General features: G+C 51.8%; 1 protein-coding gene across 2 annotated transcripts in view; it reads left to right on the forward strand.

Moving 5' to 3' along the window:
• Positions 1–20389, forward strand: part of PRKN (parkin RBR E3 ubiquitin protein ligase) — a 351420-nt gene that overhangs the window by 223078 nt on the left and 107953 nt on the right. For both annotated transcript variants that reach the window (XM_045575139.1, XM_045575140.1), the window contains exons 5-6: positions 5349–5432; positions 19053–19168. In XM_045575139.1, the coding sequence (XP_045431095.1) occupies positions 5349–5432; positions 19053–19168 (200 nt within the window). The remainder of the gene's footprint in view (positions 1–5348; positions 5433–19052; positions 19169–20389) is intronic.

Raw genomic sequence — 20389 nt, forward strand, 5'->3', positions numbered from 1 at the left:
CGGGACCACACGGCACGTCCGCGCCGAGAGACCCGGGGAGGACTCCGTGCGTGACGAGGGAGGGGCATGGAAGACGGGAGCCCAGCTGCCCGGCAAAGGCAGGGCGGAGGGGAGTAAGAGTTCTCCTAAAAGTACAGTGACTTCAGAAAATGGACACTTAGAACGACTTAGAACCAACATCTCTTCACTCTCCAACAAGTCTTTTCCACTTCATCTGATGAAAGACATATGAGCAGAAAGAAAGGAGTTTTAGAGAACTTAGTTTTATTAAGTAAAAAAGATTAATCTAAAGGGGAGGAAAAATAATAAACTTATAATTAGGGGTAATTCTCACAGAAAAGTAGTGTGTGTGTGTGTGTGTGTGTGTGTGTGTGTGTGTGTGGTGGGGGTTGGAGGGACACTGGGAGTGAACTTTAGCCAGTTTGACTTTTTCTGAGAAGTTCAGATCACTACAGCTTCAGCTGGTTTGGATTAAGAAGTAAGCCGTTTTCCTGCTCTCTCGGTAAGTGATTTTCAGGGGCCACTGGGCCTTGATCGTCACACAGTTGGGGAGAAAGGGAGAGGAAAAGGAGGGAGAAGGAGAGAAAGGGTAGAAGAGTCTTGAAATGAAAGGCCGAGGAGGGAATTTGTGAACTTGAACAATGCTCAGCGCATGTGAAGTTGGACTATGTATTTAAAAAGACTTTGCCAGCGTCCGTATCCCAGGACTAACTTTCCTTCCGGCCAGCAATTCCTTTTGTTCTTTGGTTTGTGTGGATGTTGATGATGATGGTGGTGGTGGTGGTGGTGATGATGATGATATTGTCAGCTCTGCACCCTTAGGTCAGGAAGGGTAAGAATAAGAACCCCCATGCCCTGGCATCCGTGGAAATACCTGGTGTTGGAAGTAAAAGAACCTCATAAATGTGATGGAATACCTCAGGGCTAAGGCACCCCCGGAGCCTGCTCTCTCCGGACCTGTTTGGGGCCTGATTGTGGAGGCCCAGCCCAGTCCCCTGCCTCCAGGCCCCCTGGGAAGGGACGTCCTCCTGGCCTCACCCCTTCCTGGCCAGCCAGTTGCCCGCCCAGGTCCCAGTAGCTGGATGTGCAGGCTCGTGGATGGGCCAAGGCGGCTACCTCTACTGCTACATCTTTGTGGACAACTAACTATACTGACACACAGACAAGTATGACCACCTGCTGGCCTTAACCAGTGCCCTATCTTACTTCGTCCTTTCCCTTTCTTGCAAAAAGGTGGCGATGCGTTCAGGGCCAGTTGCGGGTTTGGAGGAGGAGGGTACACACCCAAACGTCACGTGCTGGCCAGAGCTGTGTTCTGAGAACTAAATGGTAGGCCTGCCTACCCACGATGGCACCTGGGCACTCACAGGAACTGATCATCGTCTTGTCCCATTTAATAAGCGCGGTGTGGTCCAGTCACAGCCCCAGGGGAGGACGGCGGGCCCCCCGGATAATAAGCGCTGTTGTCCAGATGGACGCGCAGGCCTGGAGCCGAAATGAGTGCGGCCGGCTCCTCGGTTAGGACACGTCCTGCTGCCTGGCACCGCCTCTCATCTGAGCAGCGGCCAAGCCCCTGCGTGCAGACTATTCTTAGCACAGAGCGCGAGCAGATGAAGGCAATCACACGGTCCTCGGAGTTAAATCTGTGCAGAGTGCACTGCGGTGACTCACTGCAAGTCTGCATTTGTCTCCATTGTTTAGGCTCTATGAGATGGGATGGGGAAAACAAAACCCTCACCGCTGTTCAAACCCACTCTCGCTGTGCCGTGCAACGGGAGAGCTGTCACACTCTGCCGTGTAACTGAGGCCTCTAGCGGTTTGGAGCTGGCAATCCAGACAGACCCACGCACTGTGTGATGTTAATGTGGTCAGCGTGATGGCGCCTGCGTGGGGGACTGGCCGTCAGAATGACAGTGATGGGCTTTGTGAAACGCGGCCGAGCTGCAGGGCCGTGGGCAGGAGTTGTTTCACTTACAACACTGATTTTCGCAGAAATGTGAGGCTTCTCTCTTCCAATAATTTCCCTGTGAGGGACAAGTATGTTATCAAGGATTAGATTATGCAGTGCTCACTTTTTCTGACATGAAGCACACTTTAGTGGTGAGAGGAAATTTGTTTTATGCCAAATTATGTTTTACTAGAGGCCCAGCACACGAATTCATGAACTGGTGGGGGACGCTTGGCCTGGCCAGCAATCGGGGCCAATCGGGGGGTCGGGGGGAGTTGGCTAACCAGGGGGAGGGACTGCAGATTGGCCAGCATGGGGTAGGGACCACGGTAGGTTGGCCAGCTGGCCAGGGGGAGGAATGCGGGAGGTTGGCCAGTGGGGGATAGGGACCGTAGTAGGTAGGGGAGAGGGACTGGGGGAGGTTGGCCAGTCACGGGAGGTTGACTGTGGGAGCGCACTCATTGACCTGTCGTTCAGTTGCATATGCTTTTATATATAGATAGATAAGCTACGGTGACATGCCAGCACTTGGGGAAAATCTCCAAGGCCAGCGAGACACTCTGTTTAAGCAGCTGTTGAGTTAGCCCAGCAGCATCAGGTACTCAGTACAGCGTGACTACGAGCTGGTTAATTTCAATGCGAGCAGCAGCTGCATCACTACCCACTGAGCATCCCTCCTGACGGGAAGAGGCACTGTATCAGGGCTGTCTGAAGTGGGGTGAAGCCAGGGTCCAGGAATACACACGGCTCCATTGTCTCTTCACTGACTGATCTTTCTAAAACGCCTTATCGTCCATAATGGGTTTTCCCATCAATGAGCTTACCCCTTATCTTATTTGGCCCGAGTTCTTATTGCCCACGCTATAGAGATAAGAAAGTGAGGCATAAGGTTGTTAAATTTATCAGCCTAAACTTCAGCGAAATTCTGTCCAGAACTTAGATCGTCTGACATTTTGTGCATTGAGGTGCTCTTTCCGAGATCATGTTGTTCTCTTTCGAGAGTCATTCGGCAGCAGCCGCTAATATTTACTGAATGTTAACTATGGGTATAGGATTATGCTAAGTACTTCATCTCATCTAACCATCAATCCTATGAGGTAGGCGCCATTGCTAGTCCCCCATTGCACCTAAAAAAAGAATGTTCTGATTAATTGAGTAGCTTTCCCATCATTGAGTGGCTGTTACTGTCAACTGGATTTGAAATTCAGTCCATCTAATTCAAAAGTGTGAAGACATTGTTTGTCATCTTACCACCCCAATTGCTTAGAAATCAGTACTTTGCATAATGTTACATTTTACTGTCTATGCACTAAGTCCTTTGCCTGAAGCTCTGACTTCATTGTGTCCCCTGGATGTGTTCAGACGGCACTGGACTCTGTGGTCTTCCAGCTGGTGGTGATGTCAGTCAGGACAAAGCCCCAAATGTCTTCTCCAGCTGCAATTCCCACTCTCTTACTGACTCACACAATCCGAGCCACTACCTTCTCACTACACCTTCTCCATTCCACATGTCAACAGCACCAAGCCTTTAATGGAAGTAATTTCTCACAGGGGACCCGGGACATGGCTACTCCTCCAGACGAATGAGATTAGACGGTGGCCAACATACTGTCTCAATGTTTTATTTTTTTTTTAATATATTTTATTGATTTTTTTACAGAGAGGAAGGGAGAGGGATAGAGAGCTAGAAACATCGATGAGAGAGAAACATCGACCAGCTGCCTCCTGCACACACCCTACCAGGGATGTGCCCGCAACCAATGTACATGCCCTTGACCGGAATCAAACCTGGGACCTTTCGGTTCGCAGGCAGACGCTCTATCCACTGAGCTAAACCGGATTTGGCTGTCTCAATGTTTTAATAGTAATTTCCTGTAGACCAGGGACTGGCACGCACTTTGCATTCAGGGCGGGACCGGAAGGAGGTTAGGCCTGGAGAACCATCCTCTGTGCTGAAAGTCAGCCCTGCCCTTGCCGCTTGGAAAGCTGCACAGACACAGACGTGAGCCCCACGGCCAGTCCTCATGGACGTGGCGGCCTGAGGGTCATTACTGTTGACAGGCCACGAAATGCTCTTCTTCCGCTTTCCCAGTCTGCTTTCCAGCCGTTCACTAACCTGGACCTTCCCAGCCCGTGGCCGCGCACCTGCTCTGGGCGCTAACGAATGCCTGCATTGTTCTTGGCTGTGGCCAAGCTTGGGCTCAACCGGAGAACATCCTCTAAGCAGCAGCCACGTGAGTCTTCACGATTGTGAACGTCCTGACATTTTTTCGGACGTGTTTCTCCGATCCTGCCCATGTGAGAGATGAGGCGCAGGGTCCCCTCGGTGACACCCCCTCACCCATAGCTCCTCAGCTGCCCTGGGGCTCGCCGCCCGGGCTAGTCTGGTCGCAGACCGTGCTCACTCCCACACAGCGCTGATGTAACCATGGAAACCTGACTCGCCTACTTTCTAAACTAGACAGGAGCACGTTACCTCTGCTTTGCCATTTTACACGTTCACGGCGCCGCTTCCCGCTTTAGGAGCTTGGTGGCAATGGCTCAGGGCCAGCCGTGGGTGGTGTGGCTCCTAGTAAACCAGAACAGGCTATATTGTATTATGAAACCTACATCCAACAGAATGCTGAGGTGCTATTGCTTATATCATTTTGTTATGGTTTGACAAATAAAGTGGTAACTTAGGTGGCCATTGATTTGAGGAATTCTCACATAAAAGTTTCTGTTGCTTTTTACTGAAAAAATTAAGGCCTGAAAGATGCATGTCGCAATTTGCCCAGAAAGTTTCATCATCCCGGACTTGGAGGTGGTGAAATGCGTCCGGGCCTGAGCTCCATGCCTGGTGGTTCCCATCAGGGCACACACCAGGTTGTGGGTTCAATCCCCAATAGGGGCTCATATGGGAGACAAGGGAACAATGTTACTCTTTCATATCAATGTTTCTCTCTCTCTCTCTCTCTCTCTCTCTCTCTCTCTCTCTCTCTCTCTCCCTCTCCCTCCCTCCCTCCCTCCCTCCCTCTCTCCCTCCCTCCCTCTTTCCTTCTCTAAAATAAAAAAATAATTATGATAAATATTTTTTAAAACTTGTCAGTTGAAATTATAATGAATTGTAGGGAAAAAAAAGTTTCTTTAAACTTTTAAGCAATTACCTTGGACTGCAGCAAGGACGTTACTGCAAGTAAGTGAACTGCGTGCCCAATGTCGCCCTCGGCCAGCCGTGAAAATGGGCGCGGCCTGCTGGGCCCCGGCGTCCCTAGGACACCCAGCGTCTCGGACTGCGCTGGGCACGCCGCCCGGCACGCCGATCTCACTGTCCCTCCCCAGTGTGGACCGCACCGGCTGTTCTCGCGGGAGAAATGTCCTGACAATGGTGCACCAGCTCTGTGTCTGCTCCTCTCCACAGGGCCCCTCCTGCTGGGACGACGTGCTGATCCCCAAGAGGATGGCGGGGGAGTGCCAGTCGCCAGGCTGCCCCGGGACCAGCGCGGTGAGTACCTGCCGCTCCCCGTCTGCCGGGGGGCAATGACCCGGAGACAAAAATGCTGGCTTTTCTCCGTCCGATAACATTCGCCAAAAGTGGTGCAAGGTTCAAGAGTGTTCCTAACATTCGCCACAGCTTCTCCGTGGCACTGCCTGCCAGGCCTCCTTCCTGGGGCCGTGCTGCTCTGGGTGACCATGCCAAAGCGACAATTTAGACTCCTCGCAGAGCGACAGTCGTGGGATGTGAGGCGGAAGGGCCAGGCCCGGCACAGGAAAGGAACAAAGACAGTGTTGCTGTTTCTCCTGATGCGGCGATCCTGTACTGCGCCCCATGTCACTCAGCTGTCCTTCAGCCTTACGCTTGCTGGGGATGAAATCGAAGGGCATGTTTTGCAGGGAGAACTCTTAAGTACAGTTACCTGCAAGCACGTGCACACAGATGCGGTATGTGTATCTTAGAGTGTACACTGAAGGCCCGGTGCACAGCATTCGTGCCCTGAGACCGTAGGGGTGGGGAGGGGTCTCTCAGCCTGGCCTGTGCCCTCTCACAGTCCAGGACCGGGCCTAAGCCAGCAGGCGGACACCCCCTCCCCAACCCCCAAAGGGGTTCTCAGCGCAGGAGAGGCTCCCTCCACCGTCGCTGCCCGCACCAGCCGTGAGCCTGGCTTCTGGCTGAGCAGCACTCCTGTGGGAGCACACTGACCACAGCGGGCAGCTCCTGTGTGGTCAGTACATGTCATAGAGACCAGTTGGTCGATTTGCATATTAGGGTTTTATTATAGAGGATGATGTAATACCTTTAATAACAATGGTGGTAGGCCATACCCTCTGGTGTGCCTAACACTGGTCTCCATAGCATTTGGAAGTCTCCTCCCATCGTAGCCAGTCTGCCTGCCTCTCGTACCTTGAGCTCAGTGGCAGGATGGGGTCACAGAAGAGCAGGTAGTGCTGCCTCCATAGGTTTAGCTCCATCGGCCAAAGGGGGAACTGTGGAGGCGGGGTGGGAGGGGGGCTGTCGCTTGTTGCATCTCCCACTCGCCTGGGATATCAGGGCAGAGGGTTGCGTGTAAATCTCTGGTCCCGACGGCTCCGGTGCCCCAAACCCTTCCCACACCCCATCTACAAACCTGGATTAAACACAAGCACGTGTTTGTGAAGGATGGCTGTGCTGACAGTGAAAAAAATACGAACCAGGAATTCCGAGCAGCTGGACTGCAGAGAGGACACCTATAAACTGCAGCCATGATTAGGCAGGGGGCAGGGGGGCGCGGAGCCTGGGACAGCAGAGGTCACGGCAAGGTCAGGGCTCAGCAGGGGGAAGAGCAGCAGGTCCCCACACCGAGCAGCACCCGGCTGGGCGGGGGGCCTGGTCTACTCCGGCCGCAGGTGAAATGTCCCTGGGAACTTGGGGGCACAAACCCTTCTTCCCAAATTGGGGGGAGGGGGGCATGTGGGAGGCATTACTTAAAGGGAGGCTCTCTAGCTTCCAATAAAAGATGTGATAACCCAGAACAATATAGCAATTTAGAAAATGGCATCATGTTAGTGACGTGAACTTAATACAATATATTAGGGCCAGCTGTCAGAGTTCACAGATCAAGTGCATGAGTCTCCCGCCACTTGGAGAGATACATGCCGAGGGTGTGAGCTCCAGCAGCTCCACTCAGAACACTCAGAAAGGACGGGGCCCACTAACAGCCAGCAGACCGGCCACCCCACACACACACCTGAGCACTGCCCCCCCCAGCCCCGCCAACGAGGACACCCCACAGTTCCAGTGCGTTTGCGACACCTGATCATGTTCCCGGGCACGAAGGCATTCAGACTTCACTAGCCAGCAGGTAGCCACGAGAAGCCTCTTAAAGGTGGAAACTCAGTCACTTAGTCAATAAAAAATACCTGTGTGGAACTATGGGATCAAGCAATAAAGAGAACGTGCCACACACCAGTTCCTTTGGAAGATACCTGGATTCGCTTTTAAAGGGAGTATTTAATATCACAGATGCGTATTTAATTAAAAAAGAGAGTGACATTGTTTAAACATATTGTAAGATAAAGAAATGATCACCTCCTACTGTATCCCCCATGTCCAATGAGCCCGCCGGCTGGGGGGGACAGGACCCGCATCCCTCAGTCGGTGCCTCGGAGCCTCTGCTGGAGTGCGGGGTAGGGGTTGTGCACCGGGCCCTGTGTCCTCCCGGCGCCGGGCGCTGGCTCCGGAGGGAGGCGCCAAGATGAGCATTGGTAAGGATTTTGTCTTACGTTTGCCGGGGGTTTTGAATTTTAGACAGTGTTTTGGACACTCTATGTTATAGTCTCATAAAAAAGGTATAATTCCTGTCCCTTGCATAAATAGCCATATACTTAAAATTCAAAAGAGCAGGGCTCCAGGGCGGTCCTAATTAATATTTATGTACCGAAAGATACTCTAACCGGCTCATTTGAAGTAGCAGTGCCATTTAACCTTGGTTTTTAGAGAACAAATACAAGCTTGACCTTCACACGGAGAAACTGAACCGCATCCAGCTCCACACTAATTGGTGTCACCGTAGGACCGCGCGGCGCTGGTCTGGAAGGCGTCTCAGTTCATGAAAAGAGCCTTTCGGTCGATTCAGAGAGCGTGGGCTTGGGGTTAAGAGGGGGGATCAATAGGATGTTCTCCATTAGGGGATTAAGTCACCTTTGGGTATGATGTAAAACTAAATTTCCTGTGTAAATCTTCATTTTACATTTTGTCTACGATACCTTAAGATTTTGTGTCTGTACGTGTGCTGGGGGGTTGTTTTGTTATTTGTACACTCAGAGGCCAGGGTATTCTTCTTCTCTGGGCCTTATTCCTGAGTTCCACATCATAACTTTAAAAAAAATATTTTTATTGATTTCAGAGAGGAAGCGAGAGGGAGAGATGGAAACATCCATGGTGCGAGAGGACTGTCAGTCAGCTGCCTCCATTCTCCACTCTTCAGATAAGCCATGGCCACCGCTGTCGTGCTGAGGGGCGTCGGTTTACTGTTTCAGAGCCAATAGCACGCATCACAGTTCACCTTTTTGAGAGCACTGTTTACCGAAAGTGCCGTGTAAAAATGACATTTCTTTTTTAGATTACTTGATTTTGCCAGGAGCCGGAGTCTTTACAGAGAACTTCCTTTTCTTGTCAGAAACAGTTGAGAAGGGCCTCTAAAAATAGCTCCCTGATTTATTTCAAATAAAATCAGGTCCTAAAAACTGTCCCCTGAACTATAATAAATCGCATAATTAGTAAACGCAGTGCAGTAACCCCAGTGCTTCCCTCTCCCCGTGCGTTTACCTCCTGCCTGGGCCGCAGCGGGCCAGTCCTGCCGGGGGCATCGTGGAGGGGAGTTAGGACTCGGTCTCCAGCTCCGATTTCCTCTTCTCGGAGATGCTAACTAACAGGAAACGCATAGCATGCGAGAGGCGCCGGGGAGAAACCACCGTTACTGCCCAGGCGTTTGCTTACTTCATGTCCGGGCCTGGCTTGTTCATGTTAGTTCCCTGGCATTGCTCACCCACAGGGGCCTGCAGTTTCTCCTGCGGTTCTCACTGTCCTTTCATTTTTAGTTCATTTTTTAAATATACTTTATTGATTTTTCACAGAGTGGAAGGAAGAGGGATAGAGAGTTAGAAACATGGATGAGAGAGAAACATTGATCAGCTGCCTCCTTCGCACTCCCCACTGGGGATGTGCCTGCAACCAAGGTACATGCCCTTGACCTGAATCGAACCTGGGACCCTTTAGTCTGCAGGCCAATGCTCTACCCACTGAGCCAGACCGGTTTTGGCTTTACTGTCCTTTTCAACCTTGTTAGGATTTCACCCAGTGGACCCTCAGGGTGGCCTCCTGGGGGGCACTCCCTGTCCTTACCTGACCCCCAGCCAGCCACAGCCACAGGCTGCTGTGTCCTGCAAAGAAGAGAAGACTCAGGGCGAACAGGCGTCTGGGACAGTCACAGTGACACACCGGCCCTGGTGCCTCCCAGTATGCATGGAGCAGTCCCAGCTCCTGGCTGCTGAGGGCCGGGGGCTGGGGGTCAGGGGCCTGAGGGCTGCTGGCAGCGGGGCGAGGGGTGGAAGCAGACACGAGAGAGGGGCGACACCTCTGCTGCCCCCTCGCTCTGCCCTGGGGTTAAGCCGGAGGGAACTGGTCCCCGCCCACCCTGGCCCCCACACCTCGCTGTCTCACCTCCAGTAAGATGGAATGGTGCAGGGCCGAGGGCCTCTTGGGTTATGATGGAACAGTGCCGACACCAGACAAAAGGCTCTGTTGTCTGACATGCAATTTGGGTGACAAACTAGAAACTTCTGTCATTTTTCAAAATCCAATCAGGTATTCAGGCTCAAGGACACTTCACCGCCAAACTAAGTTTTGAGCACTTGGTAACAAAAAGTGTCATTTAAAAAAAATTAAGTCACATAAATAAATAGATAGATAGATAGATAGATAGATAAATAAATAAATAAATAAATACAATTAAGTCCCGAATTACAGAATCAGCTAAAATTTTGCATATTTAAGCAAAACATTTAAACATGCTTACATATAAAAATAAATTATTCCATTATGAAAAAGGTGTCAGGTGTTAAGAGCTAAAGAAATTTCGGCAGAATCGAAGAACTGGGGTATTTGTGAGGCTCTGTAGCCGAGAGTCAGTTCAAATGAATTTTTTTCTGCAACATCACCCCTGTCACTAGCCGCCGGCTCTCCCACAGCTCAGGGGCGGGAGCACCAGCCCTGCCTCGGTGTGGTGAGCGACTCTGCCCTGGTGTGGCTGCCTCTCTGGGGAGGGGACCGGGTGCCGGAACGCCGTGCACACCCCGTGGCCAGGGACAGCGCACACCGTGCCCGCACACGGCCTGGGTTAGTTGGTGATGCCACTTGCCAGAAACTCCTGCCGCTCGCACTGTTCCTTGCCCATTCATTCCCCTCTGAGCTGTGATCGATCTGGTTTTGTATCCGCTGGCAATGATGAGAGAGAACCATCAATTGGCTGCCTCAGGGGTCAAGCCCGCCATTGAGCCGTGACCGCCTAGTTCAGGCGTCTTCAAACTACGGCCCGCGGGCCACATGCGGCCCGCAGAGGAGTCTGATCCGGCCCGCCAGGTTTTTTGGGCAGTGAGCGCAGCCGAGGTGTTACAGTAGGAATTAGTAGTTCATATAGTCCGGCCCTCCAGCTCTCTGAGGGACCGTGATCTGGCCCCCACTTTAAAAAGTTTGAGGACCCCTGGCCCTAGTTCATAGGTCGATGCTCAACCCTGGGCCCCTCCGGCCAGGCTGGTTAACAGTTCAGTGTATCTGCGATTCCCGCTTCTTCTTCAGCCCGAGGGTAAGGCGCTGCACTGTGCTCCGCGGTGCGGGGGCTGTCACAGTGTCCGAGGGACCTCCTGGCCTCAGCACCCAGCCCTCCCCAGGGTTCCCGGGCGCAGAGCCGTGCTCTCGGGGAGGAGGAGCCCTGAGCACGTGGGGAGCACTAGAGACAGGTCGCTTTGGAAGGCTCAGTGTAAGCCCCATGCTCTCTGTAAGCCCCTCCCACACGCGGCCTTGTCAGCGCCCCAAGGGGCACCTGTCCACAGTGTAGGAGCTGGATTCGTATCACCTGAGAGGGTGGAAAAGAATAAAGATGCTTTTGTTGTAAAGTATTCTATTCTCAGCCCACTCGAACTGGCTTCCTCATCCTGGTGTCCGTTACCTTCTCTTCACCCGTTTCCCTGCGGCCCAGCCTGCTCCTGGCCAGGTCTCGCCCTGCCTGCCTGGGGGCACAGGGCCTCCGTGCTGGGGGCCCCTGTGTCTCACTCTGTGTTTCGGGGGGGAGGGGGGGAGCTGTGTCTAACTCCGTGTCTCCGTGTTGGGGACCGGCACTCTCTCTCCCCCTCCCTACGCCTAGTGAGAATCTTCAAATGTTTCCATCAAACACTTTTGGTGTCAAGAACACAAAATAAAATAGAACGGTTTTCATTCTCCAAGGACCCAAGCATGATTATGGGATTGCGGGGGAAATTACCAAACTCCCATATCAATGCACCCCCTCTGCTGTGGAAACCCGAACCGACACCACAAATCACTGACATCCTTGGCGTGATTTCCCTGAAGATCCCGCTTCTACAGAGGCTTATTGCGGGGGGGTGGGGGGGGGGTGAGGGTGGGAAAGGGGGGGGGATGGGGAGGGTGGGGAGGAAACCCACCGGAAATGGGCCCTTGAACACTCGCACCGCAGGGCCCTCACGTGGATTCCCACGCCCGGCCTCGTTCTCTGGAGGCTTAGGTGGAGTCCGGGGAATTCTGTGAATGTTCTCTCTCACTCACGGGGCCAGCAGTGCTTGCTCAGACCGTGGCTGGTGAAGCCGGCGCCAGGCCAGGACCATGGCCGGCACACTGCACCGGGCCCTGGCAAGGCACGCTGCTCGCCGGGGTCCGCTCAGGCTTGGCTTGTCCTCAGCGTCAGACAAACAGGAATCTGACGAAGCATATAAGCACTTATTTAAATTCAAACGTGTGTAGCTGACATGTTCCCGGTTTTATAAAAGGGCTTGTAAAATGTTTAGAAAAACATGACTGCATGTCACCTAGGATCACACACAGAGTTTTCTAGGAGACGTGACAGCACAAGTAAAGACGCACGCAGTGCATGTACCGTGTGCAGGATGGGAGGCTGATCATGGGCTAACAGTAGTCGACTTAGGATTTTCACATCCACAGATTACCTGGAAGTGTGCTGGTGTTACTTGTTCCCGAAATCTTAATCGGTAAATACACTCATCCCCAAAAAGCCTCATGAGGGAAAAGACAAACCTCCCTGTTCTGCTGCATTGGATAGTTCCTAATGTGTTTTCCGTGGCTCCACGTTGCTGCCGCGTACAGACAGTTCGGTCTCCGTCTGGCTTTCAAAGGGTGGTGAAGGTCACCCGGCCTGGCACTGTGGTCTCGGACACCAGCCTGGCCCTCCGGAGCCGGCGCGCGGCCGTCTCGGCACAGACGGGCTCCGTATAACCGGCCGGGAATGGGCATCATCGGCACCAGGTGTGCTGACAGGAAGCACGCGTGCGGCCAGGAAACACTGAGGCCCGGCCCGCTCCCGGCTCCTGCACGTCTGCTCTGGGGAGGGCGTCCCGGCCGGAGCACAGGCCTGGGGAGGCGCCTTCCCGAGCAGAGACTCGGGGGGGAGGGGGTGCAGGGGGTGTGCTGGACCCGCCAGTTCGACTGATGTAAAAAGTGTGAAGGATGCAACGGGCGCCCGTCTGGTACCGCAGTGGCCCCGGTGTCCGGGCATGGGCCGGCCCTGAGCCAGGCGGTGGGAGAGAGCCCGCCCGGCCATCAGGCGGTGGGGAAGGCACGGTCACAGCACGGAGCCACCGGGAAGCTGACCGCGGGCTCAGATCCCCCCACGTGGGTGTCAGGCCCACACGCCTGGTTTTCCTCCTTTTCTAAGAAAAAGGTTGTGGTCTTCACCCACAGACAGTAAGTTCGTGTTTTCTGCGCTTCCGCTGAGGGTGGAAATACTTTTTTCAGAAGTCACTATAATGAATGCCCAGGCGTCACCAGAACAACGGCATCTGATGATCATGCGCCCCGGCGAGATGCTGGTCTCTCTGATCGCAGCTCATCGGGCCCCTCACTGCACGCTTTTGCCATGTTCATGGGCTGACATGGAGGCCGCTGTGTCACACGAGCAGTTTATGGGTCCCTGTGGCCGGGATCTGCCTGTGGATACGCGTCCAGTGCCGAGGGTGCACTCTCTGTCCGGCTGGTTCTCAGCGTGACTTTCTGCCTCTCCAGCTCATCACAAACAGTGTCCCTCCCCTCCCTCCACCTGCCCCTCCCACCCCCACCGCCACCCCCAGCAAACACCATAGCCTAACCCACTGGTCGGCAAACTCCTTAGTCAGCAGAGCCAAATACCAACAGCACAACGATTGACATTTCTTTTGAGAGCCACATTGTTTAAACTTCAACTTCTTCAAAATAGACTCCCCCAGGCCGTGGTATTTTGTGGAAGAGCCACACTCAAGGGGCCAAAGAGCTGCCTGTGGCTCGTGAGCTGCAGTTTGCCTAACACAAGCATCTCCTCTGGGCTGTGGCTGCTCCATGAGGTCCCGGGCCAAAGGCATGCTGGGAGGATGCTTCCCACTCCGGCTGTTCCCTCCGACACCGGCCGAGCGCGGGGCAGCGTTCGCACCTGCGCACCGAGCAGGGGGAGGGGAGCATCAATGCCGCCCTCCTGAGGCCACAGCACTCTCTGAGATCACGGGCCTTCACACGATTAACTGAACGTCTCACCGAGCACCTCTCCCTGCGGACAGTGAGGAGCTGTAGGTCAGAGGAGGAAAGAAATGAAAGACAAAAAGGAAATGTAGCAGATGTACGGCACCGTTAGTAGTTGTGATATTGCTTTTGGTCAGTCAACCACGTTAGGCAAAACAGCCAAAAAGGACATAAATGCGGTCTGAAGCAGCGCCACCTACTGACCGTCCTGTAGCCAGACTGGGTGGTTGGCCTAGACTCCGGAGTCTTTCATGGCGGAGCCCGTGCTGGGCACAGTGCCAGTGGGTCCCAGAGGGCAGAGATGGCGGGTCCCATTTCTGTGTGCTGCTCTCTCTCGCCTGGCACTGGTGGCAGACTGGTCAGCGCGCCCGGCTGTGGGCATGACCACTAAGCACGCCCGGCTGTGGGCACAGTCTGTAAGCTTACACTTCTTCTAACGCCACTTCTTCAAAAAGTCTGGTCAGCCACGTTTTGTTGATAAACTTCTCTTGGTCGGGTTTATAGGTAAGTTTACAAATTATCCTTTATCTCCTTCCTCTCCTAATGAGGCAGCGGGATAAGTGAGAGCTGCTGTGGCGAGCGCTCTGCTCTGCGCAGTGTCTGCGGGAGGAGGTGTCTGGGCCTGTGCTCCCGCCATAAAGAACAACTAAAGAAGCTTTAAATTCTCCGTGCTAACGCAGCGAGGACTGTGGAGCGAACGTTTAGGTTCCAGGGCTGAAGTCGTTTGAAATGTTTTAAAGCTTGGACTTTGTGCTTGCTCCATATTTCTCTTCGCTGGTAGTCAGTTAAGCCGTGTTGTCGGCGTGAGTTACTGCCCGGGGAGGGCGCTCTGCCGTCCCGCCCAGGGCCCACCCTGCGGCCCCCAGTTCTCAGCCCGGCTGCAGGAGCAGGGGCAGCGGGGACAGTGCCAGTGGGACACGCTGTCCTGGTAGATTCAGCACCAAGAGCAGTAGCCACGGGGAAATGGAGAAAGTCGCAGAGCCAAGCCAGGGGAAAAGCCCAGCCAGGGTGCAGGTGCCCACCTGTCCCCAGCGCTGGGCCCGCACCCAGAGGGTCCCGCCATTTCTGGCAGGTTACCGCCTGCTAACAGACCATGTCCGTGTGCCTGTCCCAGAGGTCCGCTCTGGTCACCGGTGGGAGGTCACAACTTCAACCTCTTATTTCCTTCGTGTGAGGAGGACCCTGGAAAGCTCTGCCCACGCGTGCAGCCAGCCGCACACGCCGCGGGCACCCTGAGGCAGGGAGCCCCTCTCCGGAGGCCTGAGGGGCAGCGTGGACCTCGTGGCGGTCTGCCAGGGTCCGGCCGGCTGCAGACCGAGAGCCGGTCACGGCTCCACCATGTGTCACCCACGCTGCCGCCACCACGTGTGTTTGGGGGAGTCACAGCCCGACCAGCACTGGAGCGTGCTTCCCCGGGGCCTGAGGCTTCGAGGCTGAGATATTTTTAGATTTTAAAGAGGCTGTGCGGTTTTTATATTTCAGCTCTGAAATACCTCCCGGAGTGTCTATGCCCTGTCATTTTTAAAATATGTACATAGTAACTTTGCAGTGAGAAGTCTGACTAGTCACACCACGCCGGATAAATGCAGACTGGAAATAGTCAGCCCCTGTCAGGTTTTGCCATAAGTGAAATGTTACACCACATTTAGAGAAAAGAACTGAAACTGTGTGTTCAGCACCTTTTGAGTGTGAGAATTTCATTTTAATGTTGATTACCTATCACATTGGCCTAGGGAACAGACAAGGTTTATGCTTTTGAATTGGCTAATAAAGGACAATTTTAAAAAATGCTTCTGGAGTGCAGCAGTAGTCGAAGTGATGGGAAAGGCGATGTGTCAGACTGACCCAGTGGTGCAATCAGGAGGCGTGTGCTTGCTGCAGGAATGCCCAGGACGCCTCTCCTTGCTGAGAAAGGCTTTAGGGTGGTACATGCGTGCTCGTGTGTGTGTGTGTGTGTGTGTGTGTGTTTACATGTACACAGTATGTACACAATGCATTTATTTCTTATGAACCAACAGAGGGACTAGCAGAAGGCGGTGCTCCTCCTGGTGACTTTGGCGGTGGCTGTGGTAAGTGGGCAGCAGTGACCGTCTGCAAACCGTGGCCCTGCTTCTTGGGAGCGACAGCACTAAGGTCCCGCCCCTAAAAGGCTGTGTTAGTGCCTTACCAAGAGAAACACTTACCACTGAGCATCACAGACTCACTCACTGGTGAGGGTTGACCTGTTTCATGAGGTCTAACCCAGTTTTCCCACCGGCATTGTTAAATGAGCAACATCTGCAAGAGTGGTGCTCCAATGAGTTCCACAGTCGCTTAGTATCCAAACCTGTATCTTTATTCCTGGATTTTTTTTATTTTTTTTTATTTTGCTGTTGTTGTTCATCTTACCTGGAGGATATTGTTCCATTGATTGTTTTTTCTTTTCTTTCTTTTTTTAAAATATATTTTATTGATTTTTTTACAGAGAGGAAGGGAGAGAGATAGAGTTAGAAACATTGATCGACCAGCTGTCTCCTGCACACCCCCCACTGGGGATGTGCCTGCAACCAAAGTACATGCCCTTGACTGGAATCGAACCTGGGACCCTTGAGTTCACAGGCTGACACTCTATCCACTGAGCCAAATCGGTTTCGGCTGCTTTTTCTTTTCTTTTAGAGAGTGTGAGAGAGGGAGAGGGAAGGAGAAAAAGAGGGAGAGAGAGAGAGAGAGAGAGAGAGAGAGAGGTATTTATCGGATGTCGTTTTTAAACATTCGTTTAAAATCTTGCTTGGCGTTGACTTGTATTGACATAACCTTCAAACACGTGGTATCTACAGAACGTGTGAAGTGCAATTAACAAGTTTTGCTTGAAAAAGTTTGTGTTTGGTTTGGTTTTTTGTTGCAAAACTAGGGCTAAGAAGATGGCGGATGAAGAGCATATTCGGCACTGCATGCTTTACAAGTTCCAATTAGGAAGAAAAGCAAGTGAGGCTGCAAAAAACATCTGTAGTGCTCTTGGTCAAGATGCAGTTAGCGCCAGAAAATGCCAGCGTTGGTTTGAGAAATTTCGCAAGGGAAATTTTTCGTTAGATGACAAGAGTGGTCGAGGCCGTGTGTCCAATTTTGATCAAGAAGCTCTTCAAGCTCTTTTGGTGCAAAATCCTCAAATTACCCAACAAGAGCTTGCGACAACTTTAAATTGTTCACAAAAAACAATTTCCAATCAATTGCGTGCACTTGGCAAAGTCCAAAAGTTTGGAAAATGGGTTCCTCATGAGTTGACCGACAACAACCGTAATCAAAGAGTCACAATTTGCAGTTCGCTCCTCTCTCATCAAAACCGTTTGCCGTTTTTAGAGCAAATTGTTACCGGAGATGAAGAATGGGTGCTGTATGTTAATTTGAAAAGGCGGCCTCAATGGTTGGACAAAAATGAGGCTCCGCAGCCCACGCCAAAACCTGACTTGCATGCGAAAAAAGTGATGTTGTGTGTTTGGTGCAATTTTAAAGGAATTCTTCATTATGAACTTTTACGATCTAACCAAACCATTACAAGTGCAGTGTATAGTGCCCAATTGGAAAGGTTAGCCCAAGCTTTAAGAGAAAAAGAACCCGCGCTGATTAATCGGAAGGGCGTAATTCTTCACCACGATAACGCACGACCGCATACTGCAAGAATCACTGCTGAAAAACTGCGCCAGTTGGAATGGGAAGTTCTCCCTCAACCTGCATATTCTCCTGATATTGCCCCTTCCGATTACCATTTGTTTCATTCTTTGCAAAACTTTCTTCTTGGAAAAAAATTTAATAATGAAGAATGCCTCAAAAATGCATTGACCGAATTTTTTGCATCAAATCACAAGAATTTTACAACAGAGGGATTAAAATGCTTCCTGAGCATTGGGCACAAGTAGTAGAAAACAACGGCAACTATATTGTTGATTAAGTTTTGTTGTATTGTTTAAATAAATTCAATTTAAAAAAGTATTAGAAAACGACATTAATTATTACTAGACCTAATAATAGACAGGCTAGTAATTTCTGTTTGAGTTTTATCACATCACATGACTGAGGGAGCTCCCGCCGGTCTGTGCCGCTCACACTGAATCGGCGAACACTCCTCGCCAGGCCTATGGCTTAAGGGCAAATACCTTCCGTAGGCCACGTGGCCCCCAGCGGGGGGTGAGGGGGACGCCCCCGGTGAGCTGTTTGTAGAGGCCGTGTGTCCTCACAGACAGTGGAGTTCCGTGGAGGAACTGTCCCGGAAGATGCAGAGCTGGACAGGACCCACACTTGGGGAGCGAAGGGGAGCAGAGTTGCACAGACATGGAAAGAACAGGAGGAAGACATGAGGAAACGTAAATAGAAAATCTTGGTTGCGAAGGGGGGGTATTATCCATCCAAAGACCGTGACTTCTGTGAAAAGCTGAGAGGAAGGGTGTGCCCACCCTTGTGGCTCCGCGGGCTGGGTGCCACTCTGACAGTTGCCAGTGGGATTCCCTGTCAGGGCACGTGCCCGGGTTCCGGGCTTGATCTCTCGTAGGGGGCGTGCAAGAAAGAGGCAGCCGATCGATGTTACTCTCACACACCAATGTTTCTCTCTTCTCCCTTCCTGTGTCTCCAAAAATCAATAAACTATTTTTAAAAAATAAAAATAGAGTAAAATTAAATGAAAAAGGAGTGTGTGCGGAACAAGAGTAGGGAAATGAATGAACAAAGTGAGAGGTACAATTCCAACATCCCAGCTGCCGCCGTGGGGGTGGGGCCGGCCCCCCCAGGATTCTGGGGTGCTGGAGAGCAGGACAGGTGTGGGGCCTGCAAGTGAGCTGGGCAAGTCACGCTCTGCTCCTTGTGGGTCACGTTAGCGTGCATGCCTGAGAGCAGGGTCCTTCCGCCGGCCTTCCCCTTGCTGCTCACACGCCAAAGGTGTGGAGACGCCATGAGAAAAACAGAAGCACTGGGTCACCCCTGGCTTCGCCTGCGATTGTGTGGCTCTAGGCCAGTCAATCCACGGCTCCAGGTATCCCTCTCCTCATCACGCTACCTCAGGCTTCCTCCTGCGTCCGCATGGGGTTCGCCCGTGAGACGCACTTCTGTGTGAGGGCCTGGCTCCACGGGCACAGGAGCGGGAGAAGGGAAGCTTCAGACCCTGGCCTCGCAGAGGGCATCCCTGACTGCCGCCCACTGTCATCGTTCCCCTGCGAGGTCTGGTGCTGATTATTTCTAACTCCGACCCAATGAGGAGCCCTCCTCCTGCCCGATTCCCTAACATTTAAGGAATTTGTGTGGGCTGCGATCGCTTCCTGTGGAGATGTATAGACGGGAAGCGCCGGCCGCCTGCCGTGTCTTTGATGGTATTTCTTTTTCTCACAGGAGTTTTTCTTCAAATGTTCGGCACACCCGACCTCTGACGGGGAAACCTCGGTAGCTCTGAACCTCATCACCACCAACAGCCGGGACATCCCCTGCATCACGTGCACCGACATCAGGTGAGTCCTGGGGCCACGTCTCAGCAGCTCCCCGCTTTCCCCGAGCACGGCCTTCCCAGGGTTTCTCCCGAGGAGAGGCTGCCTCACTGACACTGTCCACCTTGCTGGGGGATATGTTATGGAGAGACTTCAATGCCAAATCCTGGCATTGTACAGCTTGCTCAGTAGGCAAGTAGGATCCTAGGATATAAGTGAGATGACTTCTATCTTAAAACAGACCCAGGTGTAGAGTTGTCATGGATTCATGAATAAGATGTTGTCATGGATTCATGCATGGTGATGTTATTGTGGACTCATGATAGGGATATTATCATGGTCTCATGCACAAGATGCTGTCATGGATTCATACATGGTGATGTTGTCATGGACTCATGCATGGGGATATTGTCTTGGATTTATGCACAGTATGTTACCATGGACTCATGATAGGGATGTTGTCATGGACTCATGAATTTGGATGTTGTCATGGATTCATGCATAGGATGTTGTCATGGACTTCTGATAGGGATGTTGAAATGGATTCATGCATAGGATATTGTCATGGACTTCTGATAGGGATGTTGAAATAGATTCATGTGTAGGGATGCTGTCATGGACTCATGCAAAGGATGTTGTTATGGATTCATGATAGGGATGCTGACATGGACTCATGAATAGGATGTTGTCATGGATTCATGTGTAGGGATGCTGTCATGAACCCATGCATAGGATGTTGTCATGGACCCATGCATAGGATGTTGTCATGGACCCATGCTTGGGGATGACATTAATCCCTGCATGAGCACACCCCAATACTCTACATTGTGTTTTGCTAATGATGTTTGGGTTTTTTTTTTCCCCAGCTTATGCTTTATATTTTAATTTAGAAATAATTTACTCACAATAAATTTCTTAACTGTTAGAAAAATTTATCCATATGGTTAGTAAGATTTTAGTTTAATTCTTTCCAGTATCCTGAGAAGCCTGGGTATTTGCTTGTACATATGGGTTGTGTGTATGTGAATGTATAGACACGTAATGTAATCAATCATGTTATATATGTAGTTTTGTATCTGCCTTTTCCATTTAACATGGTACCATGATAAATTTTCCTGCAATGAAATATTTTATGAAAACAAGAAGCGTGTTTTTAATAAGCACCTAAGATTCCATCACATGGGAATACTCTATTTACTCCTCTCCCCATTGCTAGTAATTTAGACTATTTTTTTTAATGTACAT

This window comes from Pipistrellus kuhlii, unplaced genomic scaffold (genome assembly GCF_014108245.1).
Source record: "Pipistrellus kuhlii isolate mPipKuh1 unplaced genomic scaffold, mPipKuh1.p scaffold_m20_p_67, whole genome shotgun sequence".
Taxonomy (NCBI): Eukaryota; Metazoa; Chordata; class Mammalia; order Chiroptera; family Vespertilionidae; genus Pipistrellus; species Pipistrellus kuhlii.